Source organism: Physeter macrocephalus, chromosome 6, assembly GCF_002837175.3.
Source record: "Physeter macrocephalus isolate SW-GA chromosome 6, ASM283717v5, whole genome shotgun sequence".
Taxonomy (NCBI): Eukaryota; Metazoa; Chordata; class Mammalia; order Artiodactyla; family Physeteridae; genus Physeter; species Physeter macrocephalus.
This window is the reverse complement of record NC_041219.1, coordinates 78,910,979-78,932,211: the sequence shown is the minus strand read 5'-3', so window position 1 is coordinate 78,932,211 and position 21,233 is coordinate 78,910,979. Positions and strand designations below refer to the sequence as shown.

At 39.5% G+C, this 21,233-nt stretch overlaps 2 protein-coding genes across 11 annotated transcripts in view; one reads left to right on the top strand and one right to left on the bottom strand.

Annotated features, from left to right (window-relative positions):
• The first annotated feature begins 376 nt into the window (after positions 1–376).
• On the top strand, positions 377–21,203 carry YARS2 (tyrosyl-tRNA synthetase 2). 4 transcript variants are annotated; one of them, XM_028491193.2, is made up of 7 exons: positions 377–1,177; positions 2,034–2,201; positions 7,596–7,751; positions 8,068–8,238; positions 8,850–9,127; positions 16,261–16,356; positions 21,117–21,182. In XM_028491193.2, the coding sequence occupies exons 1-5, from the start codon at positions 396–398 to the stop codon at positions 9,007–9,009; spliced, it is 1,437 nt and encodes a 478-aa protein (XP_028346994.1). In that variant the 5' UTR covers positions 377–395; the 3' UTR covers positions 9,010–9,127; positions 16,261–16,356; positions 21,117–21,182. The 4 variants fall into 4 exon arrangements, with proteins under 4 accessions (XP_028346994.1, XP_054941537.1, XP_007131162.2 ...); XM_055085562.1 differs by lacking the exon at positions 16,261–16,356 and adding an exon at positions 18,555–19,077 and having other exon boundaries at positions 21,117–21,178; XM_007131100.4 differs by lacking the exon at positions 16,261–16,356 and having other exon boundaries at positions 21,117–21,203.
• Positions 11,618–21,233, bottom strand: part of DNM1L (dynamin 1 like) — a 54,994-nt gene continuing 45,378 nt past the window's right edge. For 2 of the 7 annotated variants that reach the window (XM_007117373.3, XM_007117367.4), the window contains 9 exons: positions 21,100–21,189; positions 19,462–19,554; positions 16,763–16,819; positions 15,999–16,076; positions 15,671–15,703; positions 13,190–13,366; positions 12,924–13,033; positions 12,633–12,792; positions 11,618–12,339 (listed from right to left, as the gene is read on the bottom strand). In XM_007117373.3, the coding sequence (XP_007117435.1) occupies positions 12,283–12,339; positions 12,633–12,792; positions 12,924–13,033; positions 13,190–13,366; positions 15,671–15,703; positions 15,999–16,076; positions 16,763–16,819; positions 19,462–19,554; positions 21,100–21,189 (855 nt within the window). In that variant the 3' untranslated portion in view covers positions 11,618–12,282. The remainder of the gene's footprint in view (positions 12,340–12,632; positions 12,793–12,923; positions 13,034–13,189; positions 13,367–15,670; positions 15,704–15,998; positions 16,077–16,762; positions 16,820–19,461; positions 19,555–21,099; positions 21,190–21,233) is intronic. The other 5 variants (XM_007117374.4, XM_007117368.4, XM_007117370.4 and 2 more) reach the window with 3 other exon arrangements.

Genomic DNA, 21,233 nt, shown 5'->3' with positions numbered 1-21,233 from the left:
GGACCGAGATTTCAAACAACTTGCGCAGCACAACTTATTTTTACGTGAAAGTTTAAACAAAAGCTAATATTTTAGAACGCTCAATATGTTCCAGGTGCCTTAATTCTTAATTCTCACAACAGCCATCTGAGATAGGAACTATTATCATAAACATAACCAAGTTACGGATGAGGAAATTAAGTTTTAGGGTACTTAAGGTGACCAGACTATAAGCGGAAACCGCTCCCAGGTCGTCGGAACTCCAAAGCTGCGGAGCTCCGTAACTAACCGCCCCGCCCTACCTGGGCATGCGCAGAAAAAAACACAAGTAAATTATGTAGGAATTGTAGGAGGCGGGCACTGAGGGGTGTGGTGAGCCTCTAAGATCCCAGCATTCCCTTCGTGTCGCTGCTAACATGGCGGCGCCCATTTTGCGGTGCATTTCCCGCGGCCAGGGGCTTGGTATCCCAGGCCTGTCAGGAGTCTTACCCGTGGGGCTGCGTGAGGCTCACTCGGGCGCTCAGGGGTTGCTGGCGATGCAGAAGGCTCGGGGTCTGTTCAAGGAGTTCTTCCCTGAGAGGGGTACGAAGACAGAGCTCCCAGAGCTCTTCGACCGTGGCACGGCGGGCAATTTTCCCCAGACCATCTACTGCGGCTTCGACCCCACGGCCGACTCGCTTCATGTGGGGCATCTGCTGGCGCTGCTGGGCCTGTTTCACTTCCAGCGAGCGGGCCACAACGTGATCGCCCTGGTGGGAGGAGCTACGGCGCGCCTGGGAGACCCAAGCGGCCGTACCAAGGAGCGCGAGGCGCTGGAAGCAGAGCGCGTGCAAAGCAACGCGCGCGCCCTGCGCCAAGGGCTCAAAGCCCTGGCGGCTAATCACCAGCAGCTCTTCGCTAATGGGCGGACCTGGGGCAACTTCACCGTGCTGGACAACTCGGCGTGGTACCAGAAGCAGGACCTGGTGGACTTCCTAGCGGCAGTGGGCGGCCATTTCCGCATGGGCACGCTGCTAAGCCGGCTGAGCGTGCAGACTCGGCTCAAGAGCCCCGAAGGCATGAGTTTGGCCGAGTTTCTATACCAGGTGCTCCAGGCCTATGATTTCTACTACCTGTTCCAGCATTATAGATGCCGGGTCCAGCTGGGTGGATCTGATCAGCTGGGCAATATCATGTCCGGATACGAGTTCATCCAAAAGTAAGCGCCTTTAGACCTGGAGAAATCCTAGAACAAATAATTTACACACAAATGTCCTGTGTTGCATTGTTAGGATTGTGAAATGACGCCCTTCGTTCCTGCCCTTGTTGGTTCTATCTCCATTAAGGGTCCGTAATGGGATTAATTTAATATCACTGGCTAATGAGAACTAAAGGGCTGAATTAATGGTATTAGGTATGGGACATATTATAGAGCTCTGCAGGAAATAGACCCTCCTAGTCAGGATTCGGATTGTATGTGTTTGCTGCTTTTAAGAAGCTTTTTCTGTGTTTCTGATTTGAAAGACTGCTTGTCTTCATTTATAACCTGAACGTGACTGGGCCTCCTTGAGTAGTCTCTGCTTTGGTCTGCACCTTTCGTGAAGCTAAGTGTTAGTCATTGGTTGGCATCTCAAAAAATTTTTTTTCAGCACCAAATATTTGGCGAATAATGATCTTAGATTTCAATGGCACTTTCTTGAGGGAGATGAACTACAGGACTAGCTCATGTGCTACTGATTTTTAAAATCTCTTTAAGACACCTCTTTTAGTGTCTCTACCTGACTCCTCTTTACCCAGTTTTCTCTCCTCTTCCTACCCAACCTTTAAAAATGTCTAGGCCCCAGTTATGCAGCACTTCCCCATGGCTTGCCCAGAGTCACTGGTTCAATTGCAGTTCAGAATGACAAATGTCAAAATAGAGTGCTGTGAAAGCAGTAAGATGGACAAGAATCCAGGTTTAGGAGATCAAGGAAGTTTTCTTAGAGCAAGAAACCAGACTGAAATCTGAGAATGATTAGCAGAACCTACCACCACTTGAGCTTAAAGCACATAATAAAGTTCTTCTTTATGCATAGGTTGACTGGAGAAGATGTATTTGGAATCTCTGTTCCTCTAATTACAAGTACAACTGGAGCGAAACTGGGAAAGTCTGCTGGCAATGCTGTGTGGCTAAACAGAGATAAGACATCTCCTTTTGAATTGTATCAATTTTTTGTCAGGCAGCAAGATGATTTGGTAGAAAGGTGAGTTCTTAATTGTGTGCTGAGAAAAATTAAGTTCATTAAAGCTCATGATAAATTTTAGCCATTGAATCTCTCTGTACCCTTCATAGTTTTTTGGTTTTTTGGTTTGTTTTAATGTAGATTCTATTTAAGGCTAGTACATCACAGAACATTGTAGTTAAACACTTTTTGTTGGTTAAAGCAGAAAACCACTGTGGGTGCTAGAAAACTTAGAGCCAAATTTGTGATCTACATCTAGCAGGTTCTTAGGACATTATTGCTTGCATATTCTAGTTTTTTACTCCTTTCATCTTAAACTTGACTTTTATTTCACCTTTGTCTCTAAAGTTCCTTTTCTTTAACACAAAAGAAGATCCTTTTGAAGGTCCTTTTTTAAAGTGATTTTCTCATTAATTCACAATATCTTAAACTCTTAGAAGAATATAAATTAATGAGAAATAACCTGCAACAAAGAAAAAGTGAATTTTTCAAAAAATATCATTTGACATAACTATCATCAAAATAACTTAGGAATAATTCTTAAAAATTTTTTAAATGTATAATACTTGCCTGCAGAACATTAAATACCACTATTGAGCAAAAATAAGGAACTCTACATGAATGGAGAGTTCTCTTGGAGGGTAAACGCTTGAGGATTGCCAGAGGTGACCAAAAGTGGGATTTGGATGTGTGCATAACAGTTGGTATATAGGGTAGGAAGGCCCAGGTGGTGAGAATTAAACAAGATGAGGGCCTGGAGCAAGAGTTCAGTCCATTTGAGGGACCACTTGCCTGAAACTCATTTCAGGAGTGTCTCTTTAAGGAGGCTAATGATGCTCAGGCCAGCTGCCTGGGGCTCTAGCCTAGATGGAAATTCCAAAGAATATTATGTTGGAGAGCCCTGTGTTTAATCTCTGGAGAGGTAAAGTGGGTCAGAGTCAGTAATGTCTGGCGATCCAAAGGGAACGAGGATAAATTTAGTGAGGAAAGAGATTTGGGAGTTGCCCAAAGGAGTCCCGTGTAAGTATTAATGACTGTGAAGGCATATCTGGAGGCCCCAGGAGAAGTGGGCAGTGGCCATTGAAATCAACCTGCCAGTGGGAGCATGGTTGGTCTCCCCAGGGAATATGTCCCCATCTGGATATCCTCCATTGTTTGGTTTGGGAGCAGAGAATACAGTCATCTCTCAGAACTTTGGCTGTTGCTGAGGAGATGGGAAGTCCCTTCAATTAAGCCCAAGCTGTTAAGGCATTCATTCCTTGGTGACCCAAGGTTGTGTGGGCCCGTTTTTCAAGCTGGTAGGAAGGGTGTGTGCTGGGCAGTGTGGTGGCTTAGTGAGGGGGTCTGCAGTACTGTTGAAAATGGCTTCCAGCAGAGAGCAGGTAGTCTGAGCCGAAACATAAGTAACAATGATAGGAACTGGGCACTCCTTCCATGTCTGGGCCAAATGGGCTTGTCTTATATGAGAAAATTGTCCTTTAGCCATTGGCCAGACCAAACCGCGAGGCCATTAGCAATAGCCCAGGAGTCTGTGAAAATATGGATCTGCCAAAGGCCTCTTTATGGCTCCCTGAGGGCTAAGTGAACAGCTACAAGTTGTGCCATTTGGGCTGAGCCGGGACTGCCTTCTTCAATTAGAGAGGTGCCTGAGACCGGGGAAATGCTACAGCCCTCCAGCAAGCTGCAGTGCATACATGGTGGTGCTGCCATTGGTGAAGAATATGGATTCCCTGTCCATCTCAGACAGTTGGTCCCAAGGGGCTCCCCAAGCAGCCAGAGGAAGAGGAAGGAGCTGATCAGGAGGGAAGCTACACCCTCCTGTAATTTTTTTTTTTGATTTTTCAGATATATAATTATAACTGAATCATAATATAGTTTTCCCTACTTATTTATTTATTTATTTATTTTTGGCTGTGTTGGGTCTTCGTTGCTGTGCATGGGCTTTCTGTAGTTGCGGCGAGCGGGGAATGCTCTTCGTTGCGGTGCCCAGGCTTCTCGTTGTGGTGGCTTCTCTTGTTGTGGAGCACGGGCTCTAGGCGCACGGGCTTCAGTAGTTGCGGCACGTGGGCTCAGTAGTTGTGGCTCCCGGGCTCTAGAGCACAGTCTCAGTAGTTGTGGTGCACGGGCTTAGCTGCTCCCTGGCATGTGGTATCTTCCCGGACCAGGGCTCAAACCCGTGTCCCCTGCATTGGCAGGTGGATTCTTAACCACTGCGCCACCAGGGAAGCCCCCTCCTGTAATTATTAAAGACTTTGACATCAAGGTGAGCCCTCTCCTGAAGGTACCATTTTCATTTTATCAAGGAGGCATCAGTTGTGGTGTTAAGCTTCTGCCGGAGGCATCTCTAACCCAGGGCCTTAGGGAATAGTATTGATTGGGGGCCAGTTAGGGCCTCAGGTTCTAAAAGAACCCAGTAGAATCCTTTGGGGTTAGGCACTTAATCCAAAACCCCATAGGAAATCAGGTAGACTTATGTTTGGTCCAGAGACTCCAAGGGGGCATAGTCAGATATGGTCAAGCACTGACTTGGAATGTGGAGCCAGGTGGGACTAAAGGTAGGGCTCGTTGGACTGCCTGCTGGGCAGCTTCCAAAACACATTGTTGTGCCTCGCCCCAGTGGAAGGTGGCAGACTTGCATGTGATTGTGATTGTGGCAAAGAATTAGTGAGCGGTGAGGGCGTTGCCTCCAGAACATGAAAACGCCTGGTACCTGTTATATCTGAGTGCAGTGGTGGTTTAATGAGTAATTTCCTCCATGTATAGGAACACTGTCAGTGCTCTCCAGTGCCTTTTGAATGGTTTTGACAGTCCCAGTAAAATGTAGGAGCACTACCCCGTGATTAGAGGGAGCACTTTGTAAAAAGAATTCTCTGGACTCAGGGTCAAACGGGACTTCTTCAGGGTTAGAATAAAGAGGGGGTCACTTGAGTGAGTCTGGTCATAGAAGTGATAAACCCATTGGACCATGCCACTTTTGCACAGCAGGAGACAGGCCTAATCTCATGTTTTCCATTCACTGTGAGCCTTCGAATGTTGGTACTCAGCGACACTAAGCAACACCCAGGAAGCCTCCATAGGGGTTCTGTATTATCAAGGAGCTGGTGTACCTCCTCAGGGGTCTTATGAGGCATTGGCACAAGATGTTCAGGACATTTATATTTGTCCATTGTTTAGCAACATCACACCAGGTACTGGACCCACGATATCCCATCGAGTTTGGGGGACAAAGCGTGACAGCAAGCCTCGGCTGTATTTCCCCTTTTGCTCTGCCAATAGTTTCCTGTTGCAAGGCTGTTCCATTCATCCAGGTTAGGAAGTGTAATCCCATTATGACCCACCAGTCCCAGGGGGAGGTCTCCCTCCTCCTTACCTATGGGAATTATCCTTTCCTCTTGCCTTTAGCTCAGAGCCTCAGCTTGGGCAGTGATAATAGCCTTGGGGTCCATTCCACCCTCATTAGCTTTCCTTGGCCTTGAGATGTGGAGGACCTTCCTGTACATTAGTACTCAATCAAGGTCTGTATAATTTGTGGTCTGATCATCTCATTAGACCACATGGCCTTGATCACTGATCACACTGCTCTGTGGAGATCGTTGAATTATGGCAGCAGTGACGTCTTGGGATGGCTGCCGCCGGCAGCACAGCAGAGGCAATATGCAAAAGACATGATAGAATGATAGACCTCCGGCATGCATCGCTCTCCTCCCAAATGGTGTTGCCCACCTGGGTTGGCCAGTCAGTAAACTAGTCAAGGCTAAAGGGGAATCATGCAGTCCTGCCAGCTATGCCATTGCCAGTTGCTGTGTGGGCCTCAGCCTGTTGGTAGTGATACCACGAGCTAGAAATGCCTGGGGCTGCTCACCTCGGCCCAGACTACTTGTAGGAGCCCTCACAGACATTTCCTGGGCCAGAGCCAATCTTGTGGCTGGACCAGCGCTGTGGTCCTTATGATTGTAAGAGACATCTCAGCAATAATCATCAGGGAACTTTAAAAAAAGATGTGTTACTTAGTTTCTGAAGGGCACATGGCACTACAGGGGCCACACAGTGAGTCAAGGGTAGGGGAGGAGGGAGCATGGACCCGGAGCTCTGCCTTTATTGGGGTGCCTAGGATTTCGCAGGTTCACTCTTCACTGGCTAATTTAAAACGTAGAGTGAGAATTAGGGAGTGGGAAAGGTGAAGAGGGGTCACTCAAGCAGTCAGTTATCTCGGCTACCCAGGGCTTTCTGAAAGGGGACTTTCGTGAGTGGCAGCAGCCTGGTTCCTTATCTGGTTGGTTTGGTACTAGCTGTGTCACACATTTGGCAGGATGCTTATTCGAGATCGATGTCTTTGAAATGGACACCTTGGCATTAAGCATTCAAAAGCTTAATGTCAAGCACTTACATTACAGGTATAGAACCACTTGGAAAAATATGTGGCTGTGCCTACTCGGGTCAAACACTCCTGACTTGTGATCAGCGGTACCCCCCCGACCCCGGGCACATCCCTAACGGATGAGTGCACATGCGCACCGAGAGAAACACGTGGGAATAGTCATGGCAGCACCATCAACCACTGTCCAAGAGTAGGAACAACACAAATATCCACACTAGAATAAATACATACATTACAAAGCATTCATAACATGGAATGTGTACTCTGCAGCTGTACACGCAGCAACACGGGTGAATCACCAACATAATGATGTGCCAGAGTAACCAAAAAATATATATTCTGTGTGATTCTGTTTATATAAAGTCTAAAAAGAGGCAAAACTAAGTGATGCTGTTTAGGGAGGCATACTGAGATGGTAAAAATAGAAAGAAAAACAAGGAAGTAATTACCATGAAAAGTCCGAAGAGTGGTTACCTTGGAGGAGTGGGGATTTGGGTAGGAGCAGTGTTGTATACCTAGACAGGTGATAGTTACACAGCTGTTCGCTTTATGATTCATTAAACTTTATGTCTGTTGTTTGTGTATTCTCTATGCTTTTCACCGAAGATAAGATTTTAAAAGATGATACATATAAAATATTTGCCAGTTTTTAAATTAGTTTTTATTTATGGGTACATACACAGAAAACAAAAATATAAAAACATGCTTGGGAAGGATGCCCACAAATTTAGATTAGTGGTTGTCTCTGGGGCAAGAAGGAGAATATGTATGAGGTGTATGGGGCCCTCATCTACATCTATACTATTTTATGACTTTTTTAAAAAGGAAGGATTTAAAACAAAGATGGCAAGATAGTAACACCTTCAGTCAGGGTGGTGTGTGTATTATTGTCATTTTCGGTACATTTCTGTATGTTATATTTCATAATTAAAAATAAATTCTAAAGTAAGCAGGATGTTCTTTAAAGGGTAAGGGAGGTGGAGATAAAAATTAGGTATGTTATATAAATCTAACGGGGTTTTTTTTTTGTCCCAAAGGTACCTGAAGCTCTTCACTTTTCTGCCCCTTCCAGAGATTGACCACATAATGCAGCTGCATGTCAAAGAGCCAGAAAAGCGGGGTCCTCAGAAACGACTTGCTACAGAAGTAACAAAGCTTGTTCATGGACAAGAAGGGCTGGACTCTGCTAAAAGGTGGCCTCTTAGAATAATGAACACTTGATTAATTAGTTAAGAGACTGGAGAACATTTGGAGCCAATGTTTTAGAATCCGTCATCTTTTACCACTAACAAGGACTGTCGGTGTTAACTGCTTTAAAGTACTAGCCTACATTTACTAGAAAGAAAGATTATCCTGAATTAAGCTTATAAATTATACAAGATCAATGTTGCTGTTTGAAAAACTTTCCATCTGGAACATAATGGGTACTTCATAATTGGTTTTTGGGTGTTAGAACACATGTCTAAGTAAGCACTCAACATGATGTGGCTCTCAAAATGTGTTTTTCAGGTGTACACAAGCCCTTTATCATAGCAGCATAGAGGCACTGGAGGTCATGTCTGATCAAGAGTTAAAAGAATTGTTTAAAGAAGCTTCATTTTCTGAATTAGTTCTTGACCCTGGAACAAGCGTCCTAGATACGTGCCGCAAAGCAAATGCCATTCCAGGTGGTCCCCGAGGGTAAGATTATTTAACTTTTAGGTTCACAGTTATAATTCACAACCTGTGTTTCCAGAGGTGGTGTTTTTCCTGATAATGGCATCTCATTCCTTGTAGAAGTTAAGTTAGTCTGAGAATAAAGTGAAAACTGAGTACTTACTGCTGAAAATACCTTAAATTTTCTTTAAAATCTAGTATTACTATACTCTCTCTTATTAAGTCTAACCTGGTCAGTTTTTTCTCCAGCATTGGAAAAGGCTTACGTTTAAGTGACCACTATTGTATAAATACACTGGGATCAGTCAGCTTAGGGATGGTCACAGTTTGAGAAGATCACAAGAACAGAGGCCCTAAGTAAACAGATTCACACACCCCTCTCACATTCAGTCTGTATCCTCTTTATTCTGGGGAGTAGTGGGGTTGCCCAACCTATTTAAAATATTAGTTGAATTTCTCCTTTAGAACATTAAAGGGGAGGCAGAATCTAATAAACATGAAGATAACAATTCAGTGCTAAATGGTTTCAATAGGAGAGCCTTTGAAATTTAAATGAAATAATGATGTATCTGTATTATTGGGAGCAGTCAACAGTGATTAGATTTATCTAGTTACTGAACATTTTTATTTTTCAGCTATCGGATGATAACAGAAGGTGGAGTCAGTATAAATCACAGACAAGTAACAAATCCTGAGAGTGTTTTAGTTGTTGGACAACATATTCTTAAGAATGGACTTTCGTTACTTAAAATAGGAAAAAGGAACTTCTACATTATAAAATGGCTTCAGCTATGATGAAAACTCCTTCCAGTGGTTCAAACTTATCCATCATTCATTCTCAAGATGTATGAATTTATACCTTCACTTATGCAACTCAAAGACAAAGAATGGAGTGTACTCTAGGCCTCACAGTGTGAGTAATTTCATTATTTATATAGGTTGGTTAAGTTTGTGTAATAGTGGGATATTTTATTTCCTGATTCTTAAACATTAAGGACTACCACAGAAAAGCATGATTTCTAGGGTTAATCTCTATTTTAATAATTATGCTTCATGAAAAACTAAATGCTGTCTTTCCTATCCTGTCCGTGCTGTTTTGGAGATGAGGAGGAACAATGAAAAAGAGGTAGTATAAGTAATTGTGGATACTTTTATATCAGGTGCGTATCTCATTAGAGGTTTTTTGTTGTTTAGAAAGCAAATACAGCTCTCCGTAAAAAGGGAGAAAAGTTAGAGGAAGCCATAGCTGGCATTATAAATTACAGTAGAAATAGTTTCTTTTCAAGGAAAAGAAAAGTCAGTACTTGACTTTTCAGAAAGTTTCTAATTCAGTTTTCTAGTCCCTTGACTGTGTTTCCATAAAATTAAATATACTCACAGCCTTGTTTTTTTAAATTCAGTAAAAAAAGGTAGCAATGTCTTATAAATTTATCAACTTTTAAATTAGTTTTAACTTTCAGCTTATGTCCCCAAGCAGATTGCAGCTTGAGATGAACTGAAAAGTTAAGTAACCAACAAGATAAAATAGAGGCAAAATATATATACTAAATATCTAATCATTTGAGAATATCAAAAGACATTCCAGTAAGGGAAGTTTTCAGGTCACATTTAAAGGATTTGGAATCAAGACTTAGTTAAATTAAGCTCTACATTCTTCAGGCAAGTTGATTCTCCAGAACTATTTCCAACATCTGAAAAATCGAAGGTAATAGCACCCCTATTTCCCCTGAGCATCAAGTGAAGCACAAACATACACACAAAATGGTTTACAATCAGATGTGTTCTAGAAAAATCTTACAGGCAGCAAAGCATAGCTTTAGAGTTCAAATTCTAGCTATTTACTACCTGGATTACTTGGAGCAAGTCATTATCTTCATATGCAAAAAATGGAGATGTAATAATACCTCAGTCAATTATGAAAATCTAAAAAGAAGAAAGTCATAAAACTTTCATACAGTATAAGCTGTATTGCTATGTTCCAAAGTAGATTTATATGTTAAAAAAGCTATAGTTTATCTAAACCTTCTTCTGGGAGTAAAGTTAGGAAGAATTCATTTATTGACAAACTTTAATGTCACTTCATACCAGCAACTTTATTTACATAGTAAGAACATACAGGTATCCGTTATAAATGTCAGAGATCATCTCTGCATTTCAGAACTTTACTCAGTTTAAGTGTCAACAAAAGGAGGTTTCCTCTTTGCATACCTCTTGTCTCTGTTTTTCTTTGTACATGGTGTGTAGTACTAGCAAGTGCATTATCATAGCAGGTAATGTTTTCAATTTGAAATTTGCTGGAGAAAGGTGCATTTTAAGTTTTCTTCCCCCCTTACAAATTAAAAGAGCTAGACTAGAATGGAAGTCATCTGATCTATCTGAAATAAGTAAATCATGGATGGCTATAATTTCAAAACTGATGTTTAATAATGGCAGGGTGATTTTAAAGTATGCTAATAAACATTCTGGAAGCATGTATTCTATGAAGATGGTACTGCTAAGTATAAGTAGTACCATATATCAGACTGAATCTTTTTTTTCATGGCTTTTTTTGTTGTTGTTGTTGTTGTTGTTGTTGTTGTTTGCGGTACGCGGGCCTCTCACTGTTGTGGCCTCTCCCGTTGCGGAGCACAGGCTCCGGACGCACAAGCTTAGCGGCCATGGCTCAAGGGCCTAGCCGCTCTGCGGCATGTGGGATCTTCCCGGACCGGGGCACGAACCCGTGTCCCCTGCATCGGCAGGCGGACTCTCAACCACTGAGCCACCAGGGAAGCCCTTTTTTTTTAAGCTTGAGATCAGTTGCTGAGTCTCTTGTCTCTTAGTACAGTAAATGGGTGCCATTAGCTAAGAGTAACAGACATATTCATATGTTCCTGCCAATAGTCCTTCATAAATGTCGTAACTTAAAAATAGACTTTAATATCTGCAATATGTAATTTATCATTTTAAAACTTACTTATGTAATTCATATCATCAAGAATCACCTGGGGAATTTTGGTAAAATGTGTATATGTTCTAAACCTTACTCCCAACCCCCTGAAAGCCTTTAGGAGTATGTGTCAGGATGTTTTTCTTTAAATAATAAAGCCCCACCATTACTTTCTATTCTAATGTACTTTGTTGGTGTGAAGCAAAAGTAACTATTAACAACTAATAGGAAGAAGATACACTTAAAATCACCACAGTATTTAGTTTTAAGTCCCACCTCCAAGTGAATCTTGACGCACGGTCTGAGGGCTCCAATGTAAAAATATCTGAATTATTACTATTATATTTAAAAACCAAGGGGAATTTATTAGGACTTCTGAAAACTAAAAGGAAAGATGGTCATTACCAAGTCTTACTAGATAATCAAGGCTAGACGTTCTTAATGCAGGAAAACGTAATTCATGCTTCCAGGTTTAAGTAAGATCAAAGATGATATTGTAATTTTTAACGCACCAGGGGAATGTGGACCCAGAAGTGGAAGGACTGTAGCTACACATTATGCACATCACGTCATTGTCAATGTTACAGATCCTCTTGTGTGTTCAGCTTTCTTACAAACACATCAAATGTTTCAGAGAAGCTCAATAAAACTAAATCAAAGAACAGGTGGAATAGTTGACTGACTGACTCTACTGAGTAACTTGTCAACCCACCTCTTTCAAAGCCAGTTTGGTTTAAATAATAGTGCATGCATTATAGTCATGACATGATGTCTTGGTGCATTCTTCTTGAAGGGCTATGGCAGCAGCTTTAAGACTACTAGCAGATTACACAGGTCATCTTATCCACAGACAAACTGCTTGTACAACTAGAACTATTAACAGTTCTTTTTACGTTCAGGTGAAACTGTCACAAGACAGATGATGTATTTTATATATACTAGGAAATTTTAGAAACAGCCATTTATTATTTGGATTAAATGTGTGATTCGTTCTGCAATACAGAGTATAATTTTCAGTTTATAGCCGGTCTTCACATGAGCAGATTCATACCATTGCAATACTTAGAAGTTCATAAATAAAATTCTACTCAAGTAGGCAGTAACTAGCAAGTCAGTGAAGTCTCAGTATTACATAGTTCTCTTCACCAAAGATGAGTCTCTCGGATTTCAGCAATAATTTGACTGGCTCCTTGTAATGCCTGCATTAAATAAAATTATAAAAATTATAAATGCTTAAGTTATAATAACAAGGAATATCAAAGGAAGAATCTGAATTAATGTGGGATAACCTCTCCACTTTATATGTGGTTGATTTATGCTAACCAGTATCTTCTCTGAAATTTGAATCTAATCAAGTGCCAACAGAAAAAAAGATTAGCCATCATACAAAGACTATATATATGTATCTTCCAAGGATCAGAATGCATTTTAAACAATAAATGTTTATACCTACAACCCAAGTAAGAAAATTCAGAAAAATTCATAGTAATACCTTTAGCATATCAGCTGCTTCTTTCCTGCGCTGTGCCATGTCCTCGGATTCAGTCAGAAGATCATCCAATAAGGATGATTTATACAGCTGTCCTACTAACTCACTCTGAAGAGTATCTTTTACATGATTAACCAAAAAATGCATTACTGCCTTTGGCACACTGCAAAACAATCAGATAATCCATTTGATTTAGAATAAAAACCTAAATTTTAAAAAATATGTGTATTTTCAAAACAGATTATGAAATCATCTCGCAGTATTCTAGTCTGATTTATATAACATAGTACTAACCTGTCTTGAATATTCTTTCTGACAATAAGAAAATAAGATTTGATGAGTCGTTCAATAACTTCACAGTCTCGCTGTTCACGGGCAGATAGTTTTCGTGCAACAGGAACTGGCTAAATGGGGTGACGGGGAGAAAAGTTACTTTTGTGCCATTTTGAAATGACAACATTTAACATTCAATAAGTTTTTGAGACTTCAGTTCCTTTTGTCTTTTAAAGTGTTTTCCTGGTAATTTGGTTATTTGTCCTCAAGCAAATTCTGCAGCTTACCACATCCAGCAAATTCACAGCATGGCCTTTTTGTGGACTGGCTGGCATAATTGGAATTGGTTTTGATTTTTCCTCAGCTAGTAACTCCTCAGCTTTTGACGTTTTCAGCATTCCTCTCCAGTTGCCTGTTGTTGGTTCTTGAACACCATCTCCAACCCCACCACCTCCAGATGCAACCTGAAAAAAACATGTCCCAAAACCTATACCAACCATATCAAACTGATATTAACTAAACAAAGTTAATTTCCTTTGACAGCAGTCAAGGAGAATACACATCCAGTAACCACCTGGAGTTTAATCTATTCAGAGAAATGGCAGGGTCAGAAAGAGATGATGGGTGGCATGTATAACTGGAACCCTGAGCTGTCTAAATAAGAGGTTCGGACTTCCCTGGTGGTGCAGTGGTTAAGAATCCACCTGCCAATGCAGGGGATACGGGTTCAAGCCCTGGTCCAGGAAGATCCCACATGCCGCGAAGCAGCTAAGCCTGTGTGCCACAACTACTGAGCCTGAGCTCTAGAGCCCGCAAGCCACAACTACTGAGCCCTCATGCCACAACTACTGAAGCCCACGATGCCTAGAGCCTGTGCTCCACAACAAAGAGAAGCCACCGCAGTGAGAAGCCCGCGCACTGCAACGAAGAGTAGCCCCCACTCGCCGCAACTAGAGAAAGCCCACACGCAGCAACGAAGACACAACACAGCCCAAAAAAAAGTGTATTTGTAAAAAAAAAATAAAGAATGGCAGAAGTAACACTGTGGTTTATAAATAAATAAGGGGTTAAATTCCTTTTTTATTATTTGCTAACTTCTCAAAATTTTTCCTCTTCTCCAACTCCACTAACACTAGAGATTGTGGAAAAAGTAGAAGCTGCCCTTTAAAACAGGACTGCTCATTAAAAGCACAAGAAAAACCAGAACTGCTATTCACATTATTTCTTCGAAGTAACTTTAAACACTGTTGAACTATGATCTCTCTGAAAGTTCAATGAACTCATTCTCCAAAACTTAAGACTTTATATATTTCTCAAATTAGTTTATGTTCCCAGTAGTCAATACCATAGGATAAAAGTAGAAATCCTGGGCTTCCCTGGTGGTGCAGTGGTTGAGAGTCCGCCTGCCGATGCAGGGGACACGGGTTCGTGCCCCAGTCCGGGAGGATCCCACATGCCACGGAGCGGCTAGGCCCGTGAGCCATGGCCACTGAGCCTGCGCGTCCAGAGCCTGTGCTCCGCAACGGGAGAGGCCACAACAGTAAGAGGCCCGCGTACCGCAAAAAAAAAAAGTAGAAATCCTTTACTTGAGAAAGGATCTGATGAAAAAAATCTAGTGCTACCATTAATCACAAGTGCTTTTGCACCTTCTTTTTTAGGATATCTGTTAGTCTTGATTTCTAAAAGAAAAATAACTGTTTAGGATAATGGGGAAAACAGTAATTCATCAACATTTAAGAGATGTTTTTAGATGTTCTTTAAGATTTTATAATCTAAAATGGAGATAAAATGGCATCCAGAATTATAGATAGAAATAAAAATGGCTTATATAAATTTAACAGAGGAGTGTTACAGCAATTGTTAAAAAATGTTTTGGGTATCATTCTGAATCAAAACACTGGCCAAAATTTGTCTCTAAAATGTGGTTAAGATAATGTATATCAATATACAAGTAGTATATTTATACATTACTTTTCAAATAAGTGTATTTTTAAATGCGTGTTAACTATACGTGAATGATAGATCATATGAAATCTTAAGGAAAGTGAGCAAATTCAGAGTGATACGAGGAGTTAAATAAAAAGCAATGATTTAGATGGTTCTCTTAAGACCTTAGCACAGTGGGCTGAGAGAAGATAAGACATTTATAAGGATTTATTTGAGGTTGAGAATCTTAAACCTGGAAAATAAGTAAGGAAAGGAGCTAAATGGCAAAAAAAAAAAGCTAAAAATAAGAATGGATCTGAATAACTTACAGATTATTTAATTTTTTTAAGGGTTATCAAGAATTGGCAACAGTCTCCAACTCTCACAGTTCCCCTGTTTGTTCTGAATTTGCTTAAGCTGTTGAGGCACATGTTAAACTATTAAATATATTTAGGGTGAAAAGAGCAAACTGAATGAAAGCATAAGAAAGAAGCCTTAGAGGATTCTCCATTAGCACTGGACAGATCTCAGAACCTTTAAAGAGGAAAAGTCCAAAAGTACAGTTTCCATCTCCAGAATTTTAATTCCCTACCAAAATATTAAATTCAACACTATTCTTGAAGGTAATAGAAAACAGTGGGAAAGGCTGTTGTTATTATTTAAAACGTTGAAACTAGAATTAATACCATCTTAGAAGTTAGTTAGATAAGAGAAACATTAAAAACATAACACAGACAACAAGAGATAGATGCCACTATTACAAACAAGTTCTTCGGTGGTTTTGAAGACTGTTTTGGTGAGAACCAAAGGTACCAACGTTTTCATTCTGAAGCAAGACTCACATTTTTAGTTTCTCTTCTGCTGTCCTGAATTAACTGTTAAAAGATACGTTAAAACATGCAGTTTAACAAGCAAAATTTAAATACCAATGGCTTGAAAATTTCCTCTTTAAATTCTTTTTCTGTGTGCATCGTCTATATTGCAAGCAAAAGCATGTCAACAATAATTTATGAAGTATACATTGTTAAATGATTTTAAATTTCTATTAGACTAAAATTTGACCTTAGCACAATATCCCATATTAATATTCTGCTGTTCAGTGTATTGTTTCCAGATGATTATGTTGCACCAAACTAGGCATGCAGGCTTAGATTAAGAATCAGAACAGACCTTGCCATCAGCCTCAGCAGAAGCAGCAGGGGAGGGCTCCTGGGAGGCAGGTGCCAAAGCACTTGGAACTTTAGAAGACTAAAGGCAAAAAATGCAGGGAAAAAAATCAAGGATGCCAAAAATGCATTCAGAAACATTCTATAAATATGAATTTTCCCCTCTGTATAAAAATAGTAAAATAACATGAAAAACAAAAGTAATGGGACATAAAATTAATGTTTATTTTGCCTTATTTCCTGTACTATTGTCACCTTTGTTTAAGGCTTTCTTCAGATGAATTCCTAAGAAAAATCCAAATCCAAAAACTTCACTTTGATTTTTGGAAGTTGATAAGATCTTTTCTGGTAAAGAATTCAAGGTAACAGATTTTTACACAAAAATTTTAATATATGCAACTATTACAGGTAACTAAAACCTGGTATGTACATAATGTCATCTTCCCTCTCCAAAAAAACCTTCTTGTTATAATAAAGTCATTAGTCATTTCAACTAATTTTACAAAGTTGATAAAGTCATTGAATTTCTGTTAAAGCCTTGATATTTAAAATCCACCTTTAAGCATTTATTCCTATGTATTCAAAATGTTTTATCTTTAAATTACTCAAAGCCTATTTTTAAACTTGCATACCTTTACTCAAACAATGAAATAGTGCCAATGGAATATTAAAGTGAGAAGAAAAAATTACTCCTAGAACTGAGTAATATTCTGAGGCTTACCAATCCATCTTCGCATATTGGGAATATGCTTTAAAAACATTTTTTACCTTGTCTCGTGATACAGCTGAAGGTAATTCTCTTGCTAGCCTGTTTCTCCTTTGTTCCTATAAAACACAACCAAGCAGAAGATTCATGATTATCAGAACACAGAGATGTAAGCCTACTTAAAAATAATGTTCAGCTTAATTGAAAAGTGTGAATAACTTACATTATATCCTCTCACTGTTGGGACTCATGCCATAATTATATTTTAAAACAAACAAGAAATCATTTAACCCAATGCTTCTCAATCTTTTTTTCTGCCCCAACACACCTGAGGGATATAATACAACATCAGTAACATTGGCTTCCTGTACCAGGGGTTCTCAAGCGGACCAACATCATCTCTGCCTTTCCCACCAAGTTAAGAATCACTGATTTAAACTGTTCCCACATTAAAGTATACATAAGCCTTCAGCATACCATACAGAATTTGAAGTACACAGATCACAGAAAAATTAAGCAAAACCTTTAAAAATCATTCTAACCTGCACACGTTTGTGTTAAATTCACACAATTCTCACACACAAAACCATAAGAAATATCTATGAGTGTTCTGTTTTCTTTATCCTTAACTATCTCCAGGAAATAAATGTAATGTTGAAAACTGACAGTCCTTTCTGTAACCTGGCTAATTTAACAGACTGATCACCTGCCCACTCTTCGAATCTTCTAATATTAGCAATGTAATTCTGATACTGAGCTAAAGCAACTGTAAATTCAAATTAACAGGTACTGAACACCTACTGTATGTCAAGCACCATGACAGGTGCAAGACTATGAAAATATAGAAGGATGTAGGTATTAATAGTGGCTCTCTCACAGGCAGCATCAAATACAGTAGGAAAGTATTTACATTAAATGAAGTCAAAATGCTCCTGAGCAGAAAGCATTTCATGAACACTCAAACTTGCAAAAAGGTGTAAATTAACATAAAGCTTCACAATGATGTTTCTGGATAAGAAAATTTTTTAACAGAAATTTTACCCACTTTTCATTTATCCAGCGATAAAAAAATATAGCAGATAATAAAAATATATGGAGTTAGCATTTAAATATACATTTTGAAGAAGGACACAAAGCAAAAGGCAGAGGAATCTAGAGACCAGAAATTCTCACCCTAGTCTGTTACCAACCATTTATGACCTTAGCTGGCCCTGGAGACCTGGCTTACTTGCTTTGTTAACTGTATGGGTTACCAACTCTTAAGCCCCGGTTTCCTAGTCTATTAACATTACCCTCATAGGGTTGCTGTAAAGATTAAATGAAAATATCCAGATAAAGTTCTTTGACACATAGTCTTAAAACCAGAGACATTCATTTGTAAGAAAAACACTGATCTGAAATCGTATCATAAATGACCTTGTCGGTATTAGAAAAACTGTTCGAGGCACAAATTTTCCATGAAGCCTTCAATGTTACAAGAACTAACTCCTGGGGCTTCCCTGGTGGCGCAGTGGTCGAGAATCTGCCTGCCTATGCAGGGGACACGGGTTCGTGCCCCGGTCCGGGAACATCCCACATGCCGCGGAGCGGCTGGGCCCGTGAGCCATGGCCGCAGAGCCTGCGCGTCCGGAGCCTGTGCTCCGCAACGGGAGAGGCCACAACAATGAGAGGCCCGCGTACCGCAAAAAAAAAAAAAAAAAAAAAAAAAAAAAAACTACTATCTTAAGATAGCGTCTGCATGCTAATTTTTAACATAATAACTATTATCTAGTCCACTTTCTGAGTGTTTTAAAGTGCCTTACTTATATGCATTTTGGAATTTTTTCTCTTTTTTCTTCTGGCCGTGCCACACAGCTTGCAAGATCTCAGTTCCCCAGCCAGAGATTGAACCTGGGCCACGGCAATTCCCTGGAATTTTTTCTGGCAATAGGAGTCACCTCAACTATGTAGCTAAAAAACAGTTCCCTGTACCTGTTAAAGAGAAGATGCCCAGCAAAATAAGCACTAAAGTAACAGCTGTTATCATCTGTGGGTCTCAGGTTCCTCATCTGTTTAACCAAAGGGTCCCTTCCAGTTCCCAAATTCCACGTTTACAATATTCTCCCCACCCATATGCATAAGAGGAAATTTGATACAGAAGGGACTCAGGTCTTACTGGACTACAGAATTACAGAAATTTTTACTGTTTTGGATAAAAGTGGCAGAGAAAAAACTGCATCCAGATAAATCGCTCTATCCACCAGCCTTCGCTCCATCTGAGCTATTATGCAACCTACAACGTTAGCCTCAAATGGAAAAAAAAAAAAAGGATCCATGAAATGCAGGAACCACAGTAATGGTGAAACAGTAGTGTCTTTCCACATTTACTATAATTTAGGTAATTCTTGGAATGTCTCCTTCACAGCTTTCAGAGTCAAATGAAAACAATTTTAAACATCCACTTTGTTTTACATACTTCAGTCTAATAAACTGCAACAACAGTTACTGAAATGGAGCCAGGCAGTCCTTCAACACTAAATCGAGTCCCAGATCACCTCCGAGTTACAGTTTCACAAGCAGAAAATGAGAACAATGCCTTCAGGTGGTTTTGAGAATTAAATTGAAGAAAACAATGTAATGCCCTCAGCATACTTCTTAGCATATAACAGACAATAATATGGTGCATATATGTCTTATAGTTATTCCTTGCCCAGTAAATTTGATCTAACTGAGCTAAAACAGATTTTCTCTCTCAAAAAAGACAAATTCAAATTGTATTTACCTCTATATTATTGTTCATTAACCCACAAGCATCAGCAAAGTCTGGATGTTTTGTGTTGATATAAGCCAATTCAATTGCCACTAAGTTATGGACCTAGAAAAAAATAAAATTAGGCTATATATAAAATATGCCAACCTAATTTTACTTAAGGAAACATATAAACTTATTAAACAGATAATTCTAAAAGACAGTACAGGAAACTGATGCCTAAATAAATACTTGATAATTATACTCCAACTGACAGAGTTTATACCAAATAACAATTTGCTCTATCTTTTGAATTATCTATATTTTAGCATCTAAGATTGCATTTCTGACACTGAAGTAGTTAGAAGTATTTGTTAGGGAAAAAAAAGTTATCTACCTGATGCATATCTAACTTCCAAGCAACTTTGCTATTAAAACCTTAGATCATCCACTATTCCATGTCAAAAGTTCAGGTTCAACAGTAAGAAAACATTTCATAATCAGATGTAAGTTAAAGATGTTAACTTTATTTGGGTAAAGGATACATTTAACGACCTGAGATAATGATTGATTAGCCTTAATTATGAAGCACCTAGTTTAAATATATGTGGTTCAATTGGGACAATAATCAAAAAGGAAAGTTGAAATTAATTTCTCTAGCATTGTAGACAGATTAAACTAACTCCTTCATTTGCACTGTCCTAACAAATCTTAGGTATCGGAACAGCACTAAAAGATCAAGAACCAGTGAAAATTCAATTGGGACAATTGGGACAATAATCAAAAAGGAAAGTTGAAATTAATTTCTCTAGCATTGTAGACAGATTAAACTAACTCCTTCATTTGCACTGTCCTAACAAATCTTAGGTATCGGAACAGCACTAAAAGATCAAGAACCAGTGAAAATTATTTATTTAAATGAAATTCCAAAGATTCTGATATCAGTGGGTAGAGTCTGAGATCAGGCCAACCATGTTCTTACTCATTTCAATCTGGTGGTTATGCTTGCTAGGGAAACAACTAAGCAGCAGCACTTACATTCTATACTTCCAAGGATGGTTTTGTACTCTTTAAGTAAATGTCCATTGGGGCTCACCATCCGGAGCCAAAGACCCAAATGCACTTTTAGAGACCAGAAAGGAAAAAAAGAAACCAGCCAACAATTAGAGGCATACGGACAATTTCAAATGCTTATTCCATATTTCTGCCGATTTCAGGATTTTTATTTTTAAGGATAGCAACCATAATATTATGGTATTAGGTCATCAAACAAGGAAACTGTACAAATGGCCAAATTACCCTGATGTACATCAGAGTTAAAAAAAAAAAAAAAAAAAAAAAGAGCTTGCTATATGAAGGCTCAGTTTACTGAGGCTGAAGATAAAACTAATTTTCCATTAAATCAGTGCTGCTATATAATAAAGCAAAACTATTCACAATCCTCAACGATAACTCCATTTTCAGGAAAATCTGTGGCTGCAGGCTAACAATGATTAAAATATGAAGAAAAATGCATTTTATACCAGAATTACTGAAGTTTCCTTTGAAGTAAGACTGAAACTCGCTTCTTTTTCTTTTCAATACACTGGGAATCATTATGCCTAAATTCATAAAGCTGTACAAAATAACTTATTAACAGTGATTACAATGATTTATGAAATAATAGCTCACCATTTCATTTGTAACAGGCAACCGTTTACGAAGAAGACAAGTCACTACTTCAACTATGGCATCATGAAGTTTAGGGAACCGCAACAACTCCTATATGTGGTGGAAGAAACAGTCTGTTTTGTTTAAAGGAAAAT

What these genes read in the sequence shown, in the direction of transcription:
- YARS2 (XM_007131100.4), top strand. Translation starts at nt 396, where the DNA reads ATGGCGGCGCCCATTTTGCGGTGCATTTCCCGCGGCCAGGGGCTTGGT. An exon ending in GGATACGAGTTCATCCAAAA is followed by an intron (nt 1,178 to 2,033) that starts GTAAGCGCCTTT and finishes CTTTATGCATAG; the next exon opens with GTTGACTGGAGAAGATGTAT. An exon ending in CAAGATGATTTGGTAGAAAG is followed by an intron (nt 2,202 to 7,595) that starts GTGAGTTCTTAA and finishes TTTGTCCCAAAG; the next exon opens with GTACCTGAAGCTCTTCACTT.